This window comes from Mobula birostris, chromosome 30 (genome assembly GCF_030028105.1).
Source record: "Mobula birostris isolate sMobBir1 chromosome 30, sMobBir1.hap1, whole genome shotgun sequence".
Taxonomy (NCBI): Eukaryota; Metazoa; Chordata; class Chondrichthyes; order Myliobatiformes; family Myliobatidae; genus Mobula; species Mobula birostris.
In genome coordinates this window covers 31,313,352-31,331,061 of record NC_092399.1, presented here as the reverse complement: position 1 = coordinate 31,331,061, position 17,710 = coordinate 31,313,352, and the positions used below count along the sequence as shown (strand labels likewise).

Sequence of the window (17,710 nt, the reverse complement as noted above, 5' to 3'; positions counted from 1 at the left end):
ACTGTATGTACGTAGCCTGTGTATCTGTCTAGCTCTACGAGTGATGCTCTCTCTGTGCATGACTGTTAATGTCCTTCTATTGACATGTTTTCATTTTCATTTTCTTGCATCCCTGTCACTTTCCTAGGTGCCCACCTCCCCAGACATTCACATCCATGGGCTGGAAACTGGACACAGGATATTGATTCAATAACAGGATGTATTGATATATCAGCGTTACTGCATGAGAGGCGTTAACCGTGTGGATAGTCAGAGGCTTTTTCCCAGGCCTGAAGTGGTTGCCACAAGAGGACACAGGTTTAAGGTGCTGGGGAGTAGGTACAGAGGAGATGTCAGGGGTAAGTTTTCCCTCAGAGACTGGTGAGTGTGTGGAATGGGCTGCCGGCCATGGTGATGGAGGCGGATACGATAGGGTCTCTTAAGAGACTTTTGGATAGGTACATGGGGCTTAGAAAAATAGAGGGCTATGGGGAGGTCTAGTAATTTCTAAAGTAAGGACATGTTCGGCACAACTTTATGGGCCGAAGGGCCTGTATTGTGCTGTAGGTTTTCTATGTTTCTATGTTTCTAATAGGGGGTGTAACAAAACAACTATTGACTTCAGAAGAAGAAGATGTCTATCATCAAGGATTCCCACCATCCAGGTGATACCCTCTTCTCACCCCTGTTTAGGAGCAGCTTATCTAAGAAAGGACGTGCTGACATTGGAGAAGATTCAAAGGAGATTCATGAAAATGATCCCAGGATTGAAAGACCTATCATATGAGAAATGTTTGATGTACTCATTTGAACTGAGAAGAATGAGGGTGATCTCAATGAAACCGATCGATCAAATGTTGAAAGGCCTCGCCAGAGTGGATGTGGAGAGGATGCTTCCTATGATGGGAAGTCTGGCACCGGAGGCCCCAGTCTCAGAATAGAGGGATGTCCATTTAGAACGGAGGTCAGCAGGAATCTCTTCAGCCAGACAGTGGTGAATCTGTGGAACTTGTCGCCACAGGCGGCTGTGGAGACCAAGTCATTGGATTTTGATAGGTTCTTGATGAGTCAGAGCATGACGGGTTACAGGGAGAAGGCGAGAGATCGGGGCTGAAAGGGAATGGGTCAGCCAAGATGAAATGGCATACCAAATGGCCGAATTCTGCTCCTATATCTTATGGTCGTACAGTGATGGGTGTGGGTTATGGTGATGTGATCTCACGCACTGAGGAGGTGCAGGAGTTGGGTACTTACAAGCGATGTGCATATAAGCTTGAATGCTGTTGGTGATGAGGCTCATCTCTGCCTTTGGGATGTCCATTGATGTGACCAGTCCTGCCAGACACGCCAACGCCTCAGCTCCCGGCAATGTTCAGTCGGCAGATCTGAAAAAAACAGAGCATACTTCAATAGCACCTGGTCATCGTGGTGTGCTGCCAGATCAGGCACGTAGGGAAAACATTTCCATAGCTCATATTGCAACAATAAACAAATACAAGTGAGCCGATAAAACTCCTTTCTGTCTCCTCTTCTCTATTCTGGCCAACATGTTGGCAACATAGATGAAAAGTATAGCACAACACTACACCTAGTAATGAGCATATCTGCTGACCTGTTAGCAAATCATTGTTCTCTCCAACTTACCCCCACAATATTTTACCTAGCCATTATTTTTACAGTAAGCAACCTTGTTTCAATAGAATGCAATTAAAAAGAAGTTCCTAAGCCTGCCAGAATGGGGATTTCTCATGGCACTGACTGCTTGGCTAGTTCACTGTAAATGGATTCTACACATTTACACCTTTTAACCATGACGGCCCAGGATAGACTCCAGGCATCATGGTTGGTGAGGGAATGCGGACCACATTTACAAGACCAGTCGGGACACTGTGCGCCTTGGCGGGTTGTATGTGGCATGGTAGTATAGTGGTTAGCTTCACATTTTACAGTGCCTGACATCAGAAGATCAGGGTGCAATTCCCTCTGCTGTCTGTAATGAGTTTGTACGTTCTCCCTGTGATCGCGTTGGGTTCTTCCTTGTGTTTCAGTTTCTTTCCACAGTGCAAAAGCATACGGGCTGGGGTTGGTACATTATGGGAATGCTACATTGGCACCAGGAGCAGGGTGCTGCTTGAGGGCTGCCCTCCAACACACCCCCAACCTGTTGGCTGTTGATGTAAATAGTGTGTTTCACTGTATGTTTCAACGTACACGTGACAATAAAGCTGATGCTTCTTTCTTTCTTCCCAGGGAAAAGGCCAAGACTAATGGGGCCTTTGGTCAAAGGGTGGAGAGGTGACATGGGAGATGATGGAAATTTACTTCGAGATACATCGGTCCTTTGAGGCACACCGCCCCAGCAACCCCTGACAAGCCCAATTAACCCTAACCTGATCACAGGACAATTTACAATGACGAATCAACCTACCCAGTACGTCTTTGGAACGTGAGAGTAAACTGGAGGGCCTGGGGAAAACTCACGAGCTCCGCTGGGAGGACGTACTGACTCCTTACAGACAGCGAGGAGTAGCAGCTGCTTAGCGACACCCCCAACCCTCCAGCCATCAGGGTCACATGAAGCCATGGGAACAAGTAGTGGCTGGTTGTATGAGCAGCTGGTGCACATCACAGTTGGCAGGAGGAGAAGATAGCAGCGCGCGCAGCTCTACGGAAAAAATGATATCGTATCCATTAAATAGAGGCCGTGGACAATTCTGATTTGATGGAGACAGATATGAAAGCACAGAGGAACATCTGGAGAAATTTCTGAAACACTGGTTCGCTGCTGCTGTTACTGGGCGATCGAGAATCTTCCAGAGGGAAGGCCCCAAAATCCCCGGCTTTGCCTGTTGCTGGCGACTGAGGCTGAGGTCGAATCGTTCAGATCGAGATGGTGCTCGGTACTCGGTGTCAGAGGGCTGATCAGAGCTCGAAGTTTTCGGATGACTCAGAGTCGGACTGTGGTCGGGCATGGCAGGGAGAGTTTTCTTCCTTCTCCCGTCTGCGTGAGATGTGGGACGTTCGAGAGACTTTGAACTTTTTTATTGTGCCATGGCCTGTTCTTCATCAAGTTATGGTATTGTTGCACTGTTGTAACTATATGTTATAATTATGTGGTTTTTGTTAGTTTTTCAGCCTTGGTCTGTCCTGTGTTTCTGTGATATCACACCGGAGGAATATTGTATCATTTCTTCATGCATGAATTACTAAATGACAATAAAAGAGGACCGCAGGTCCTCATAATCTAATCTAATCTAATCTAAATTGACTTGAGCTCTGAACTCTGGAAAGGCCCAAGCTGCAATAGCTTCACACTAACCTCTCCGTTACCATGGCGCCCAAATGGCGGTGGCTTAGGTCTGAGATGCTGAATCTGAGTCAGTTGGAATGAGAACCGAAGACCTAGAAGGTTGTAGGGAGGAGGACTGGGATAACTGGTCTGTTGCAGTGATGGGGGGGGGTGGGGGTGTTGGTGAGCAGTGTGAGGTTGGAGATCCGGTCTCCTGTAGAGCCTGGGATGGAGACTGGGAGGCACATGAGGGAGGGATAGTGGCAGAGGCTGGGATGAACAGAGGAATCACTGGGGAGGTCAGGAGGTCAGTACAGCTTTTAGGTAGAATGAGAAAGGTCTCAAGGACTCAGGGGATGGGAACGTTTCCAGCTAGAACCATGATATCTGGGTTGTATTGGGAGCAGAGGGTCCTTGGAGCAGCACGTAGAGGCGTTCGAAAGTTAACATAAGGTAAGTGAAGGATTTATTATACAGAGGCTCTAATCCAGTTCTGCAGTGCAAAAACTTAGTTATTCCACAAGAGCCCAAAAGATAACTACTCCTTAGAGAATTTAGTCTGAACTTGCCTGCAACATATCAAAATAATGTCAAGGAAAGAAAACAGAAATGCTGATTTTTTTTTTAATTCATCAGAGACGAGGATATTTTCAGTCAGAAGGTCACAACAGCATGGCTCGGGCATTTGAGCCGACTAAGTTGAATAGCAGAGCAGTCTCAAAGGGCTCAGCTGCCAAACCCTGCTCCGGCCTCTTAGGATTGTCCTTGTGAGATTAACACAGAAATAATGTTTATTTCTAGCGGAATAATGTTTCGGCACAGACTAGAAGGGCTGAATGGTCTGTTTTCTGTGCTGTAGTGTTCTATGGTTCTATGGTTCTATGGTTCTATGGTTCTATGGTTCTAAATCACTCTTCCGTGACGTAAAACGATGCAGGAACTGCCATCATTACTATTCAGAAAGTACTTTCTATTGCACTGTACTGAACAAAACCAGGTTATGCTGCTGGATTTCAGAACAAACTTTTGTATGTTTGGATGGCTTTTTTCCCTTGGCTCCTAACAGGAGAGGAAGTTTTAATCTCTGGAAACTCCCGAACAACCTTGGAAGATTGCTGACCCCAGTACTGAGCTCTCAACAGTGGGCCTTAGTGTACAGCATGGCTTCCAGATCCAATGTTGCCCGTACAATCGTGTTCTGTAGCAGGATTGCTGGATTGCCAGCTCTTGCTTCTCTCCCTGGAATACAGCCACTGAGGCCAAGTGCAGTAAGTCAATGATTCCATTGGCGAAATAAGTTTACACGGTATGAACTGGAAATGGAACGAAGGACCTGGCTCATAAACAATGCTTGAAATTGCAGGCCGGGGTGCAGTAACTCAGCAAGACACTGCAGACACCCGACTGAGTTGTAGTGAGCTGTGAAATGGCGGCTAAGGAGCTGGAGCAATTATTGAGCAAATTGTGCTCAACCTTTGTGCTGACTTTTTTTTTGTTGGGATGATTTACGTGGGGAGCTAAAGTCAAATAACTTCACGTAAGATCGACCTTAATCAGAGTTTATTCTGTGCCAAAAAAAAATCCGGCCCAGCCAAAGCACTACATCTTCAACAGGTCTGGGAGCCAGGACAATGGAAGGCTTGAACCCCACAGGATCAATCTGCTGGTCCCACTGCTTCACAACTGTTTCCATCAATAGGATGGTAGGCCCATGAACCACTGACTCCATAGAAAAGGTTCTCGCCCACTATGCAAAAGCCAGATGAGTTCCCACTTCCCTCATCTCACGAGCCCAGAGTTACCATCATTGATTTAAACTGAACCATATTTCTGGATTATTTTCAAATATTTCTGGGCAGTTTCAAAGGCTACGGTTCAGTTTGGGAATATACTCTGTATTTGTTCACAGGAATAGCCAACAGGGACCAACATTTATTCCCCATCCCCCCCATGACTCATAACTTCCTCCTACGTTATGGGTAAACACATTTATTGGTTCAGTGTCATACGCAGCTAAAGGTTTGCCTGGAAAAAAAATACATTAACAAACCAGATAGATCTCTAACAATGATCTTAATGATCATCCTTACTGATTATAACTTTCCAGTTCCATTTAGATTAGATTATGAAGACACACAGTCCTCTTTTATTGTCATTTAGTAATACATGCATTAAGAAATGAAACATTATTTCCTCTGGTGTGATATCACAAAACACAGGACAGACCAAGACTGAAAAAACTAACAAAACCACATAATTATAACATATAGTTACAACAGTGCAACAATACTATAACTTGATGAAGAAGTCCATGAGCACAGTAAAAATTTCAAAGTCTCTCAAATGTCCCACATCTCATGCAGACGGGAGAAGGAAGAAAAACTCTCCCTGCCATGCCCGACCACAGTTCGACTCTGAGTCGTCCGAAAACTTCGAGCCTCTGATAAGCTCTCCGACACCGAGTACCGAGCACCATCTCTGTCCAAACGATTCAACCTCCATCTCGGTCGCCAACAGCAGGCAAAGCCGGGGATTTTGAGGCCTTCCCTCTGGAAGATTCTCGATCGCGCAGTAACAACAGCAGTGAACGGGCGCTTCAGGAATTTCTCCAGATGTTCCTCTGTGCTTTCATGTCCGTCTCCATCAAATCAGAATTGTCCACGGCCCCTATTTAACGGATACGATATCATTTTCACCAGAGGGCCGCACACGCGCAGCGCGCTACTATCTCTCCTCCCGCCGTTTAGTTAAATAAATTTAAATTCTTCATTGCCAGATTAAGGTTAGGATTGTGCTGGGGGCAGCCCTCAAGTGTCAGCACGCTTCGGGTACCAACATAGCATGCCCACGGCTCACTAGCCCTAACCATATGTCTTTGGAATTTGGGAGGAAACCAGAGCATCTGGAGGAAACCCTTGAGGTCATGGGGAGAACAATACAAACTCCTTACAGACAGTGGAGGGAATTGAACCCCCGATGTTACAGCAAGTCTGTAAAGCATTTTGCTGATCAGTACACTGTTATGATGCAGCTATAAAGGAGGCAAGACAGTGGCTATATTTCATTAGGAGTTTGAGGAGATTTGGTTTGTCAACTGAAACATTCAAAAACTTCTACAAATGTGCCATGGAGAGCATTCTGACTGGCTGCAATCACTGTCTGGGATTGGGCTGGGGGTGGGGGTGCAGTCGCACAAGATCAAATGTAAAATTAGTCAGCTCATCATGGTTCAGGCCTCTGTAGTATACAAGACGTCGTTAAAGAGCGGTGCCTGAAGAAGGAGGTGTCTATTATCAAGGATCCCCACCACCCAACTACCCAGGACATGCCCTGTTCACACTGATACCATCAGGAAGGAGGTACAGAAGCCTGAAGGCACACACTCAATGATTCAGGAACAGCTTCTTCCCCCCTGCCATACAATTCCTAAAAGGACATTGAACCCATAAGGAGTACCTCTCTACTTTTTATTTCTACTTTTTTTTGGCACCACTTATTTCAATTTAACTATTTTACATATCTATAGAAGTATATTCCTCTACATTTATTTATTATGTATTGCATTGTACTGCTGCTACAAAGTTAACAAACTTCATGACTTATGTTGGTGATATTAAATCTGATTCTGATTTTGCTTCTGACCATTGGGCTGCCCTAGTGAGGTTTGAACCTTCATTTCCCTCAAATAGCTCTGCAGGAACATGACCACAATGATCCCACACCCACACCTTGTGTCTCAGTTGCTTCCTGGGTTACTCCCTTTTCTAATTGACTTGTGCAAGTCTGCTCCATTTGTTTGTTCACTGGGAGACCAGTAGGTTTAAGGCAACCAGGAGACGTCCACTGCCGGACTAATATACTCCCAGCAGCATTGGTTATTTCTCTCAGTGCATCTCCAGGAACGAGCTAGAGAGCACAGGCACATGTTCAGGATTCACCTCGGCAAAGGCTGCGACGTCCCCTTCCAGACTGCACTGGCAGGCTCGCATTAAAGGAGGAAATGGCCGACTGTTTCAGCGACACAACAGCCACCTTGAGGGCAACATGCATCAGGACTGTACGAGGAAGGATCGGACAGGGAGGGACCCCGTCCACCCAGTCAAACAAGATCTTGGTTGTTTGAGCCAGCTGGTGTTTAAGCACTCTGTTAGATGACTCTGCTTGGGAAACCACTCCAACGCTGTCTCCTTCTTTTGTAGGGCGTTGGGGGGCGGGGGGGTCTGTGCAGAATATAATGTTATGTAACCAGTCAGTAGCATATCATCCATGAGGATGGGTGTTATTACCGTCATCAAAGCAGACTGGTTTGAGGCAAGCCATTAGAAAGTGTCGAACAACCTCATTGCTACATGGGTATTACAGGATTCTGTCCAAGGTCATTGTGTCATTGGGACAAGTCCGATGGTGGTACACCTGGGTCAGACCCGTGCCATACCCCAGCAGTCTTGCATGACTTTGGGATATGATCACCTACATGCAGGGCAGAGGGAAGAACTTGAACCAGGAGACTACACATCTACCTGATAATGCACCCTCTAAAATGTGGTTTAAGGGAATGTACAATTGTAAACAAACGTCAGCAGTGATGTTCAAATCAATGAGTGGCCAATGGAAATCTTTACAAGCAAATCCAGAGATGGGTGGGGCTCCCTCTCTCCTCTGTCTCTCTCACACATATCCTATCAAGGCTTCAATCAAATCAAAACGATACAGAGGTGGGACGATCCCAGACGCAAATGCACGTGGGTCAAGCCTCCCTGTATGTGGATGAGATCACTTCACCATAGGTAGGGGTCTCTGCATCTATTGTTGGTTTATGCTGGGGCTCCTCCGGTATTCAGGAACCATATTCGTTTAGACTTTGGGGGAATTAGAATTAATGGTAAAGGGGACAAAGTTTAGAAAGTAGAAATAGAACATTATAGCACAGTGCAGCACTCTAGTGTCAACCTTTTAACCTACTCTAACCCTTCTTTACTTTAACCAATCTAACCCTTCTCTCCTACATAACACTCCATTTTTATATTATTCATGTGCCTATACAGTATAAGTGTTTCTCACTGAGAAGTATCTGCCTCTATCACTGCCACTGGCAGGGAGTTCCACACATATGCTTTTGACATCCCCTACGTACCTTCCTCCAATCGTCTCAAAATTATGCTAAACACGAGAAAACCTGCAACTGCTGGAAATCCAAAGCAACACACACAAAATGCGGGAGGAACTCAGCAGGCCAGACAGCATCTACGGAAAAGAGTAAACAGTCGACATTTCAGGCCAAGACCTTTCATCTGGCCTGCTGAGTTCCTCAAGCACTTTGTGTGTGTAGCCGAAAATTATGCCCCTTTGTACTTGGTTTGTGAAGTCTCTGGCCATCCTCTCTATCTATGCCTCTTATCTTGTACACCTCTATCTAGTCACCTGTCATCCTCCTTCACTCCAAAGAGAGAAGCCCTAGCTCGCTTAACTTATCTTCATTAGACATGTTCTCTTGTTCAGGCAGTGTTCTGGTAAATCTCCTCTGCACCTGCTCCTAAAGCTTCCACGTCTTTCCTAGAATGAGGCAACCAGAACTGAACACAATGTTCCAAGTGTGATCTAACTAGGATTTTGTAGAGCTGCAACATTACCTCATGGCTCTTGAACTCAAAGGACATGTTGCCAATGTTCGTGCTTCTGAAGCAATTTTAAACTGGTTACAGCTGCTCATCGATTTGTGAACTAACAATTGGCCTAAATTTTGCCTATCTCTTTATGAGAGGTTTGGAACAATCTTTGTTTCACTCCTCTCTCTCCGTTGCTGTCCTACAATCATACAGAGCTTGAAAGTGCCACAGTTTCTACTGCCAATTTCTGTCCCAATCTCGGTCCAAACTCTTTCCTTTCTTAACAGCACAATTCCATCGCAAGGAAACCAGTATTTGAGTACAAGTCTTGAGTCTTAGGGCAGCACGATAGCATGGCAGTTAGCACAACCTCTTTACAGCACCAACAATCTCCGATTGGGGTTGACATGCTGTCTCTGTGATGGTGTGAGTTTCCTCAGCATGGTCCAGGCAGTGGTGGGGGAATTGAAATCCTATCGTTGATTGCTGGCTGGTTGTTTGCAGAACAAGGGTGACCCAAACTTCCAACTGGAGATCACTTTGATCTTCATCCTGCTCTGCCCTCTCTACTCTTACCCCTGTTGATCATTCAATGAGGTCCAATCATAAGCATCGGGAGCAGAACCTCATCTTCCTTTCTTTCTTTTTAAATCTTTTTATTAATTTTCAAAATTATAAAACAAAATAACAATGTTGATACAAACAGATTGGACCTCATCTTCCAACGAGCTGTATTATAACCCTCAGGAATAACAGTGAATTCAACAACCAGCTGTTTTAGTTTGTACTAGAACTGGAGGTACTGACAAAGAATCATCAGTCTGTTCCCCTCTGTTCTGACTTGCTGAATATTCCCAGCATCTATTGTGCTTTGTACCTATTAAAGTATAACATTTTTTCTCATTCCTCTTTTCTCAACCTCTGAGTATTTTTACCTCTTCTAGGCAAATCAGCTGAAGTTATCATGTCTTCACAATGATCATAATTAACACAATTGAGGAGAGGACACAGTAACTTTGGGCTGGCACAGTACTGTAGTCGTTAGTGTAACACTTTATAGCACCAGTGATCCAGGTTCAGTTCCTGCCATTGTCTGTGAAGAATTTGTACATCCTCCCTGTGACCACGTGGATTTCCTCCAGGTGCTCTGGTTTCTTGTCACATTTCAAAGGCATAAGGTTAGGGCTAGAGAGTTGTGGGCGTGCTATGTTGGCACCAGAAATGTGGCGACACTTATAGGATGCCCCCAGCACAATGACGCAAACAATGTATGTTTTAATGTTTTGATATAGGCGTGACAATTTAACTGATTGGCGATGCATATTAAGCAATAGATGGAAACTAAAAAGAATAGGAGATTAAAATAGAGTGGGACCACAGGGTGGTGATTCATCTCAAGCTGATCCCTGTAGATCTAATCACCACCACTGTTGTAATCATTCCACTCTCATCAATGCACTGTGTAATGACTTGATCTGTATGAACAGCTTGCAAGACAAACTTTTCATTGATTCGTGGTACATGTGCCAATAATTAACCAATCTTCTCAGCCTGTCTCAGCAGGCATCATAACTATTTGTGCCATTTAGTCTCTCTTGATCTCTACTGAGTCACAGATGTTCCCCTTTTTTCTCCCTGTCCCTCTCCCTTCTCTACAACTTAAATCACGCAACACTTCTAACTTAGATTATGAGAACACTCAGTTCTCTTTTATTGTCATTTAGAAATGCATACACACATTAAGAAATGATACAATGTTTCTCTGGAGTGATATCACAGAAAACAGGACAAACCAAAGACTAACACTGACAGAACCACATAATTATAACATATAGTTACAGCAGTGCTAAACAATACCATAATTTGATAAAGAACAGACCATGGGCACAGTAAGAAAAAAGTCTCAAAGTCCCGAGTTGATCGACGCCCGAATACCTGATAGCAGGCGGCAAAAGGGAGAAGCTCCCTGCCATAAACCTCCAAGGCACTGACAAATGCCGATGCCTTGGAATCAGCCGACCACAGCCGACACTGAGTCCATCCATCTGAAAACTTCAAGCTTCCGACCAGCCTCTCCAGTACAGCTGCCCGAGCGCCATCCTTTGCCGAGCGCCCTCGACCTCGCCCCGGCCACTGAAACAAGCAAAGCCGAGGATTCGGGGCCTTCTGCTCCGTAGATTCCGGTTACCACACAGTAGCAGCGGCAGCGAAGCGGGCATTCCAGAAGTTTCTCCAGATGTTCCTCCGTACTCTCACGTCTGTCTCCATCAAATCAGAATTGTGCACGGTACCCTACTTGACAGATTACAGATATCATTCACCAAGAGGCCGCGCGCGTTGCGTCGCGCCGCCATCTTCTCCTCCTCCTCCTTCCAATGAAGGTTGACCAACCCAGAATATACCCTTTGTTTCTCTCTTTGCAGATGCTCTATTATACAGTATATTTCCAGAACCGTCTATTTTCACTTTAGTTTTCAGAAGCTTCAAATTAAGTAGACAGGTAATTCAGCTAGCATTCTCACAGCAAACAGGTCATCTTGCCAAAAGAAGTTAACTGCACTGTACTAATGATTATTAATGATCGCCGTCCATTAATGCAACGTTCAGTGGAACAACACAAAACACAATTGTTGTGCCTTCATAGCTGAGTTTGATCTTGATCCCTGTAGCAGTTAAGGCTCTTACAAGGAACAATGTCAACCAGGGCATTGGATCAAGGATTAGAAACCTCGGTCTGTGAGCCACGTTCAGCTCTTTTATAGTCAAATGTGACCGTGAGGCTCTGCGGTTCATATTCTCTGTATTATTTGCTTACTTTTTAATATTTGCACAACTTGCCCCTTTCGCACACTGGATGTTAGTCGGTCTTTGTTGTATGTGTTACTGTGCGTTCTATTGTGTTTCTTTGTTTGGTGGCTGCCTGCAAGAAGATGAATCTCAAGGTTGTATATGGTATGCATACTTTGATAATAAAATTACTATGTACTTGTATTTGTGATATCCAGTGCACAGTTGTCTCTGAGCCTCAACAGATGTCTATCGGTGGGGGCGGTGACTTCTCGTGTGCAATGTCCTTTAAATTCAGCAGTTGTGTACAGTATGGAGTGAGGAGTTGTGATATCCTCTGCAGGGTGCCTTCTAACTCCAGCCAGCCGGCCATTAGACAGGCATTGTGTGTATCATGCCAGGGCTTTGAAGCAGGGTGCCAGGAGTCAGGCTGTAGCCAGCTTCTGTACTGAACATGTGGGGAATGAAAAAGAAACCAGTGACACACAGACAAATGGAAAGACGGAGCCTCAATTGTAACACAAAACCCACTCACCACATACTTTGAAATGAATCACTACAAGCTTCCATTTAAAGATCCTCCTAAATTAAAATTAGGCATCAATAAAATAACCGCATTAGCCATGTGCCAAAACACCCTGGTTTCTGTTTTCATTTGGTTGTGTCATCTTGGGGAAAAATGCTTGCATTAAATATTACATTTCACTGGAGAACTTGCCAAGAACCATCTTACAGAAGTGACTGCAATCTTCAAGCCAGTCATTACAAAACTCAGCACCTAAGCAAGAAAGTTGCCATTTCCGAAAGATTTATGACGAGAATGTACTGTAAACTCAAGGCTTCCGGCTCAGTCTGTAATTAGCCAGATGGAGCATATATGGGTTTAGTGCTTCTGGAAATATTTTATAAGGTGGAGGGGCAGCAATAAGAACTGACTTTGTGAAAGGTGTACGCAGCTTGGGATGTACTGCATTTAGCTCTGCAGGCTAGTTGGATGGAATTGTGCCTGAACAGCTAAAAAGCAGGGTTTCCTATTGACTGGTCAGAGTTATACATCATGAACTTGGACCCTTTAGTTTATCAGGACCAGAAAACACCCACTTACACTAATCCTCTTCAAGTACCCCCTAATTCCCAACTCCCACCAGGGACAATTAACGTACCATCTACCTATCTTTGGGTGGTTCTGTAGAAATTCACCGGCAGCTTTCCTTTGGCCATATGCTGCTCTTGGCTAGGAAGAGAGAAAGTTTGCAAGTCCGAAGTATTGGCAGGGGCCTCGCTAACCATAAGAGGCCGGTTCCATCCATATGTCCTCAGCCCGACTCGTAGACTGTTAGAGAAACCTGCCCCTCGCATTTCCCTACTATCATTGGTGTTGGTATCGATTTGTTATGGTCATATATAGCGAGAAGAATGTCTTGCGTACTCATACAGATCAAATCGTTACACAGTGTATTGAGGCAGAACGTGGTAAAGCTAACGATGTTGAATAAAGAGTGACAGCTACAGAGAAAGTGCAGTGCAGGTAAACAATAAAGGGCAAGATCATATTGAGGTAGACAGTGAGGAAAAAAATCCACAGGGTGTAAGACGTCCATTCCGGGGTCCAATAACAATGGGGTAGAAGCTGTTCTTCAGCCCGGTGGTACATGCTTTCAGGCTTTTGGATCTTCTGCCTGATGGGAAAAGGGATGTCTGGGGTGGGGTTGGAGTCTTTGAACATGCTGGCTGGTTTACTGAGGAGGTAACATAGATGGGAAGCTGGTCTTGATAAAGTGCTGAGCTGGGTCCGCAACTCACTGTGGTTTCTCTGATTGGTCCGAGGGAAGTGGTGTCGAATAGCTCCCTTCACTACCACGCACTTGGCAATGAAGCATTTTCCCAGCTCAGCGATACCACCATTCCCTTTGGCTTATACTTACTGTCACGTCCTTGTCAGGGCAGTTTGTCCACCTTTGGTCCCCACCTGGCACTCAGCTCTCACCTGTGGCTCCCCGTAGCTGTTTGCATGCGACAGCGGCCACACCCCGGGCAACGGCTTCGACAGGCTCGCTAAACCAAGTGAGGGTAGCCGACGGGTCTCAAACCCTCGGTGAGATAGGGAGTTGTCTATCCCAGCATGTGAAGACAGACTCCGGCAGATTGAGCAGACGAGACCAATGGAAGGTCCAACGGTCAAGAAGGCGGTCTCTGCAAGTGTTGTGGAATGTTTAGAGCAGGACAAGACACAGAAGATGTCCTGGTCATCTGCTGCGCCTAGTCCCACCTCCAGCCGTCTCGACTCTGTCTTGCCACTGGATCCAGATGGGAACTGGGATGAGAGAGTGAGGCTGACGCTGCGCAATTCTCCCTCACTTAAATCCAGATCAAGCGCTAGTCTCGACATCATCATAATCATCATAATGGTATCGAGGTCTTCATTGGCAACGATGGATGAACAGCAACTTTCCGGTAGTATAGAAGCAGTGGAAAGAGTCCAGGCGAACTCCATAGTAAATGTTACTTGCAGGTGCTACAGTGTGAGGCACAGACATCTTGGGGCAATTGACAATGCACCCAGGATTAGCTGGGCTCCCAAGGGCACCATGAAATTAATCTATCTCAGGATCTTCACTAATGGAATCTAATCCTTCTATAGGTGCCCTCCATTAAGCTTATTTGAAATGGTTCAGCTTGTTAGAACAACTGATTCTTTGCAAAGGCGAAGCTGTGCTGTTCAGCAAATTAGTAACAGCCTTTTTACTACCCTCCCCCTCCCCGCCCCCGCCCAAACCGTCTGCCAGCCTGAATCATGTGGGCAGGAAGGGATCAGCCTGTCAACGGTGGGAGGGTCTGAGTTTGTTGTCACAGTGGCTGCTCCTGCAGGAAGATGGAAAAACGAGTGCTCTTTTGCCCGATGAGATCACCCTTCCAGAGTGCCAGGAGAAGTTTGCCAGCCCTTGTTGAACACAGGCGATTGTTAGACAAACAGTGAAAGGGCTTAGCGAAAGTGAACAAGGTCCTGAACTGGAGAGCCGTGGAGTCATTTGTAGAAAGGAAATTAATGAAGAAAGCAAGTGAGAGGTGAACAGAGCCAGAGTGATAGAGCAGTGAGAAAGCCCTTCAGTCCACTGGTCCATGTGGACCACAGCATCCTCCCTGCTGGACTCATTCAGCCTGTAACCACCCCCACCCCCCGAGCCCCTCCCTTCCATGTACCCATCCACGTGCCCCTTAAATGTTGCAGCAGTACCCAGCTCAACCATTTACTCTGGCGGCTTCCAAATCCCCACTAACCTCTTTTAAACTTTCCCCCAGCTTACCTCGCGCCTGTGCCCTCTAGTTTTAGATTCTCCAATCTTGGGCAAAGACCATCCATGTTCACTTCATCCACACCCCTCATGATTTTATCCATTCCAATGAGGTCAATCCTCATTCTCCTGCATTCCCGGGAATGAAGATCCAGCGTGGATGTCCTATTCCTATAACTCATCCTCTCTAGTCCAGGTAGCATCCTGTTAAATCTCTTCTTCACCCTCCCCAGCTTGACCATACCTTACCGATGGCAGAGTGACCGAAAGTGTACACAATACTCAAAGTGTGCTCTCACCAGCAACTTCTATAACCGCAACGTAATTCTCCTGCTCCTAAACCCGATGCTCTGACAGATGAAGGCCGCCATGCTAACTGCTTTCTTCACCATCTTGCCTGCAAGCAGCAAGAAGCTCTTGGGTTGAAACAGAAGGAATGCATTTCTTTGGCAATGAAGAGTAAAAATGTGCAACTGCTGTAATCGTTTCATTTTATAGGGTGTTGCAACATTTAGAGAATTAAGAGTAGCTGAGCTTTATAAACGGAGGTACAGATTTACACTGACTCAACACATCCAATTTTAATCACATGAGGTTTCAGAATTGACTCTGGGATTTTGCAATTTACAGTTTTGTCTGACAACAGAAACCTTGCCTATGAAGAAATCTGAAGATATCTGTTTCACCCAGTGACAGGAAAATGGCTGGCTGAAGGAGTTAAATTCTATTTTTATTAGCTGATATTCCAAGAATTTTAACTGGTGCTTTGGGAAGGGAATTTTAATAATTTCCTTCACTGACAAGTGGTGGTCTTAATTTTGGGGTCAGTGAAGGAAGGGGTGGCCTGTTTGCTTGCTTGTTCCACATTCCTTAGGGAGTAATTGACCATCCACATTAATGGAAGAGATTGGGGCAGCCTCGTTCATTGTCCACTCTTAGTGGGCCTGATAGTGGACAAGGGCTTTCTTCACAAGTCAGAGTTGGTGATGTCATGCTGCAATGGTTGCTAGGTAACGCTGAAGTGTAGTTACAGGTAAAGACACTGGTGACAAACACACAAAGATGCCTTCTAAAGGACAGGAGAGAATTGGTTGGGATCTTGAGAACTTAACTGATCTTCTGTACCTCACTAAGTCACCAAAGATATCCCCTTCGTTTACCTTTTTTTCTCTGCTACTTAAACTAATATGTTTCTTCCTTTCCCAGTTCTGATGAAGGATCCCAAACCTGAAACATAAACTCCGTTCCTCTCTCCACAGATGCTGCCTGACCTGCCGAGTTTTATTTTCAGGATTTTTATTTTCATTGATGAAAACTCAACAACCAGGAACCTAATGTACAAGGGATAATCTGGCCATGGTAAATGTTTCCTCTGCGCAGGATGCAAGTGGAAAATCTCAATCAAAGGCTTAATGAGGAATTGTTAACGGCAGAAACCGCTCACTGGTTGGCAGGGTCACATGAAGAAAAACAATGGATGATCAGGATATTTCAGCCAGAACACTCTGGATTGGGTAGGTGGGAAACTGGCTTTGCAAGTGTCCAACTCAGTCTAGCTTGGATTGATTCCAGGATTTTCCTGCTGTCAGACTATTTGGAATCAGGTCCCTGAAACATAGGAGAATGCAATAAAATTCAGGAAAGATTTCCCTGAACAGGAAGAGGCCATTTGTGCCACATTAAAGTTCCAAACTTCTAAGTTCAAAGTACAGTAAATTTTATTATCAAAGTACATATATGTCACCATATACAACCCTGAGATTCATTTTCTTGTGGGCATACTCAACAAATCTATAGAATAGTGACTATTACAGAATCAATGAAAAACAGCCCAACGAGGGTGTTCAACGAGGGTGCAGAAGACAACAAACTGTGCAAATGCAAATATAAATAAATATCAAGACCATGAGATGAAGAGTCCTTGAAAGTGATGGACTGGCCGTATCCACTACTTTTTGGCCAATTTTCCATTCAAGGGCATTGGTATTTCCATATCAGGCTGTGATGCAGCCAGTCAATATACTGTCCACCACACATCTACAGGAGTTTGTCAACGTTTTAGATGCCACGCCGAATCTTCGCAAACTCCTAAGGAAGTGGAGGCACTGCTGTGCTCTCTTCATCTTTGTACTCATGTATTAAGTATGAGACTGCACATCTCTGAGAGTCCGCTGGGCAGGTCGAGGACCGGTGTCTGCAGGCCTAAGTCTGGTCCACTGCAGGCTGTCCTGGGGTTAGAGGACTGGGAGGGAGGAAGGAATAGGGCTTGTTTGCTGTTGTTGCTTTGTTGCATGTTGTTCTATCAGGCATTGTGGGCATGGTTTGTTAGTGCTATTGAGCCTGACATCAGTAGTGGGAAAGTTATTGGAAAGTATTCTAAGGGACCAGATATGTGAGTATTTGGATAGGCAAGGACTGATTAAGAAGAGTCAGCATGGCTTCATGTGTGGTAGGTTGTGTCTAACCAATCTTATAGAACTTTTCAAGGACGTTACCAGGAAAGATGATGAAGGCAAGGCAGTGGATGTTATCTACGTGGACTTTAGCAAGGCATTTGACAAGGTCCCGCATGGAAGGTTGGTCAAAAAGGTCCAATTACTTGGCATTCAAGATGAGGTAGTAAATTGGATTAGACATTAGCTTTGTGGGAGAAGCCAGAGGGTGGTAATAGATGGTTGCCTCTCTGACAAGAAGCTTGTGACTAGTGGTGTGCCACAGGGCTCAGTGTTGGGTCCATTGTTGTTTGAGATCTATAA

At 45.2% G+C, this 17,710-nt stretch overlaps 1 protein-coding gene across 4 annotated transcripts in view; it reads right to left on the bottom strand.

Annotated features, from left to right (window-relative positions):
* The window catches only part of eva1ba (eva-1 homolog Ba (C. elegans)), a 122,320-nt gene that overhangs the window by 12,947 nt on the left and 91,663 nt on the right, over positions 1-17,710 (bottom strand). For all 4 annotated transcript variants that reach the window (XM_072247022.1, XM_072247021.1, XM_072247023.1 and 1 more), the window contains one exon: positions 1,234-1,364. In XM_072247022.1, the coding sequence (XP_072103123.1) occupies positions 1,234-1,300 (67 nt within the window). In that variant the 5' untranslated portion in view covers positions 1,301-1,364. The remainder of the gene's footprint in view (positions 1-1,233; positions 1,365-17,710) is intronic.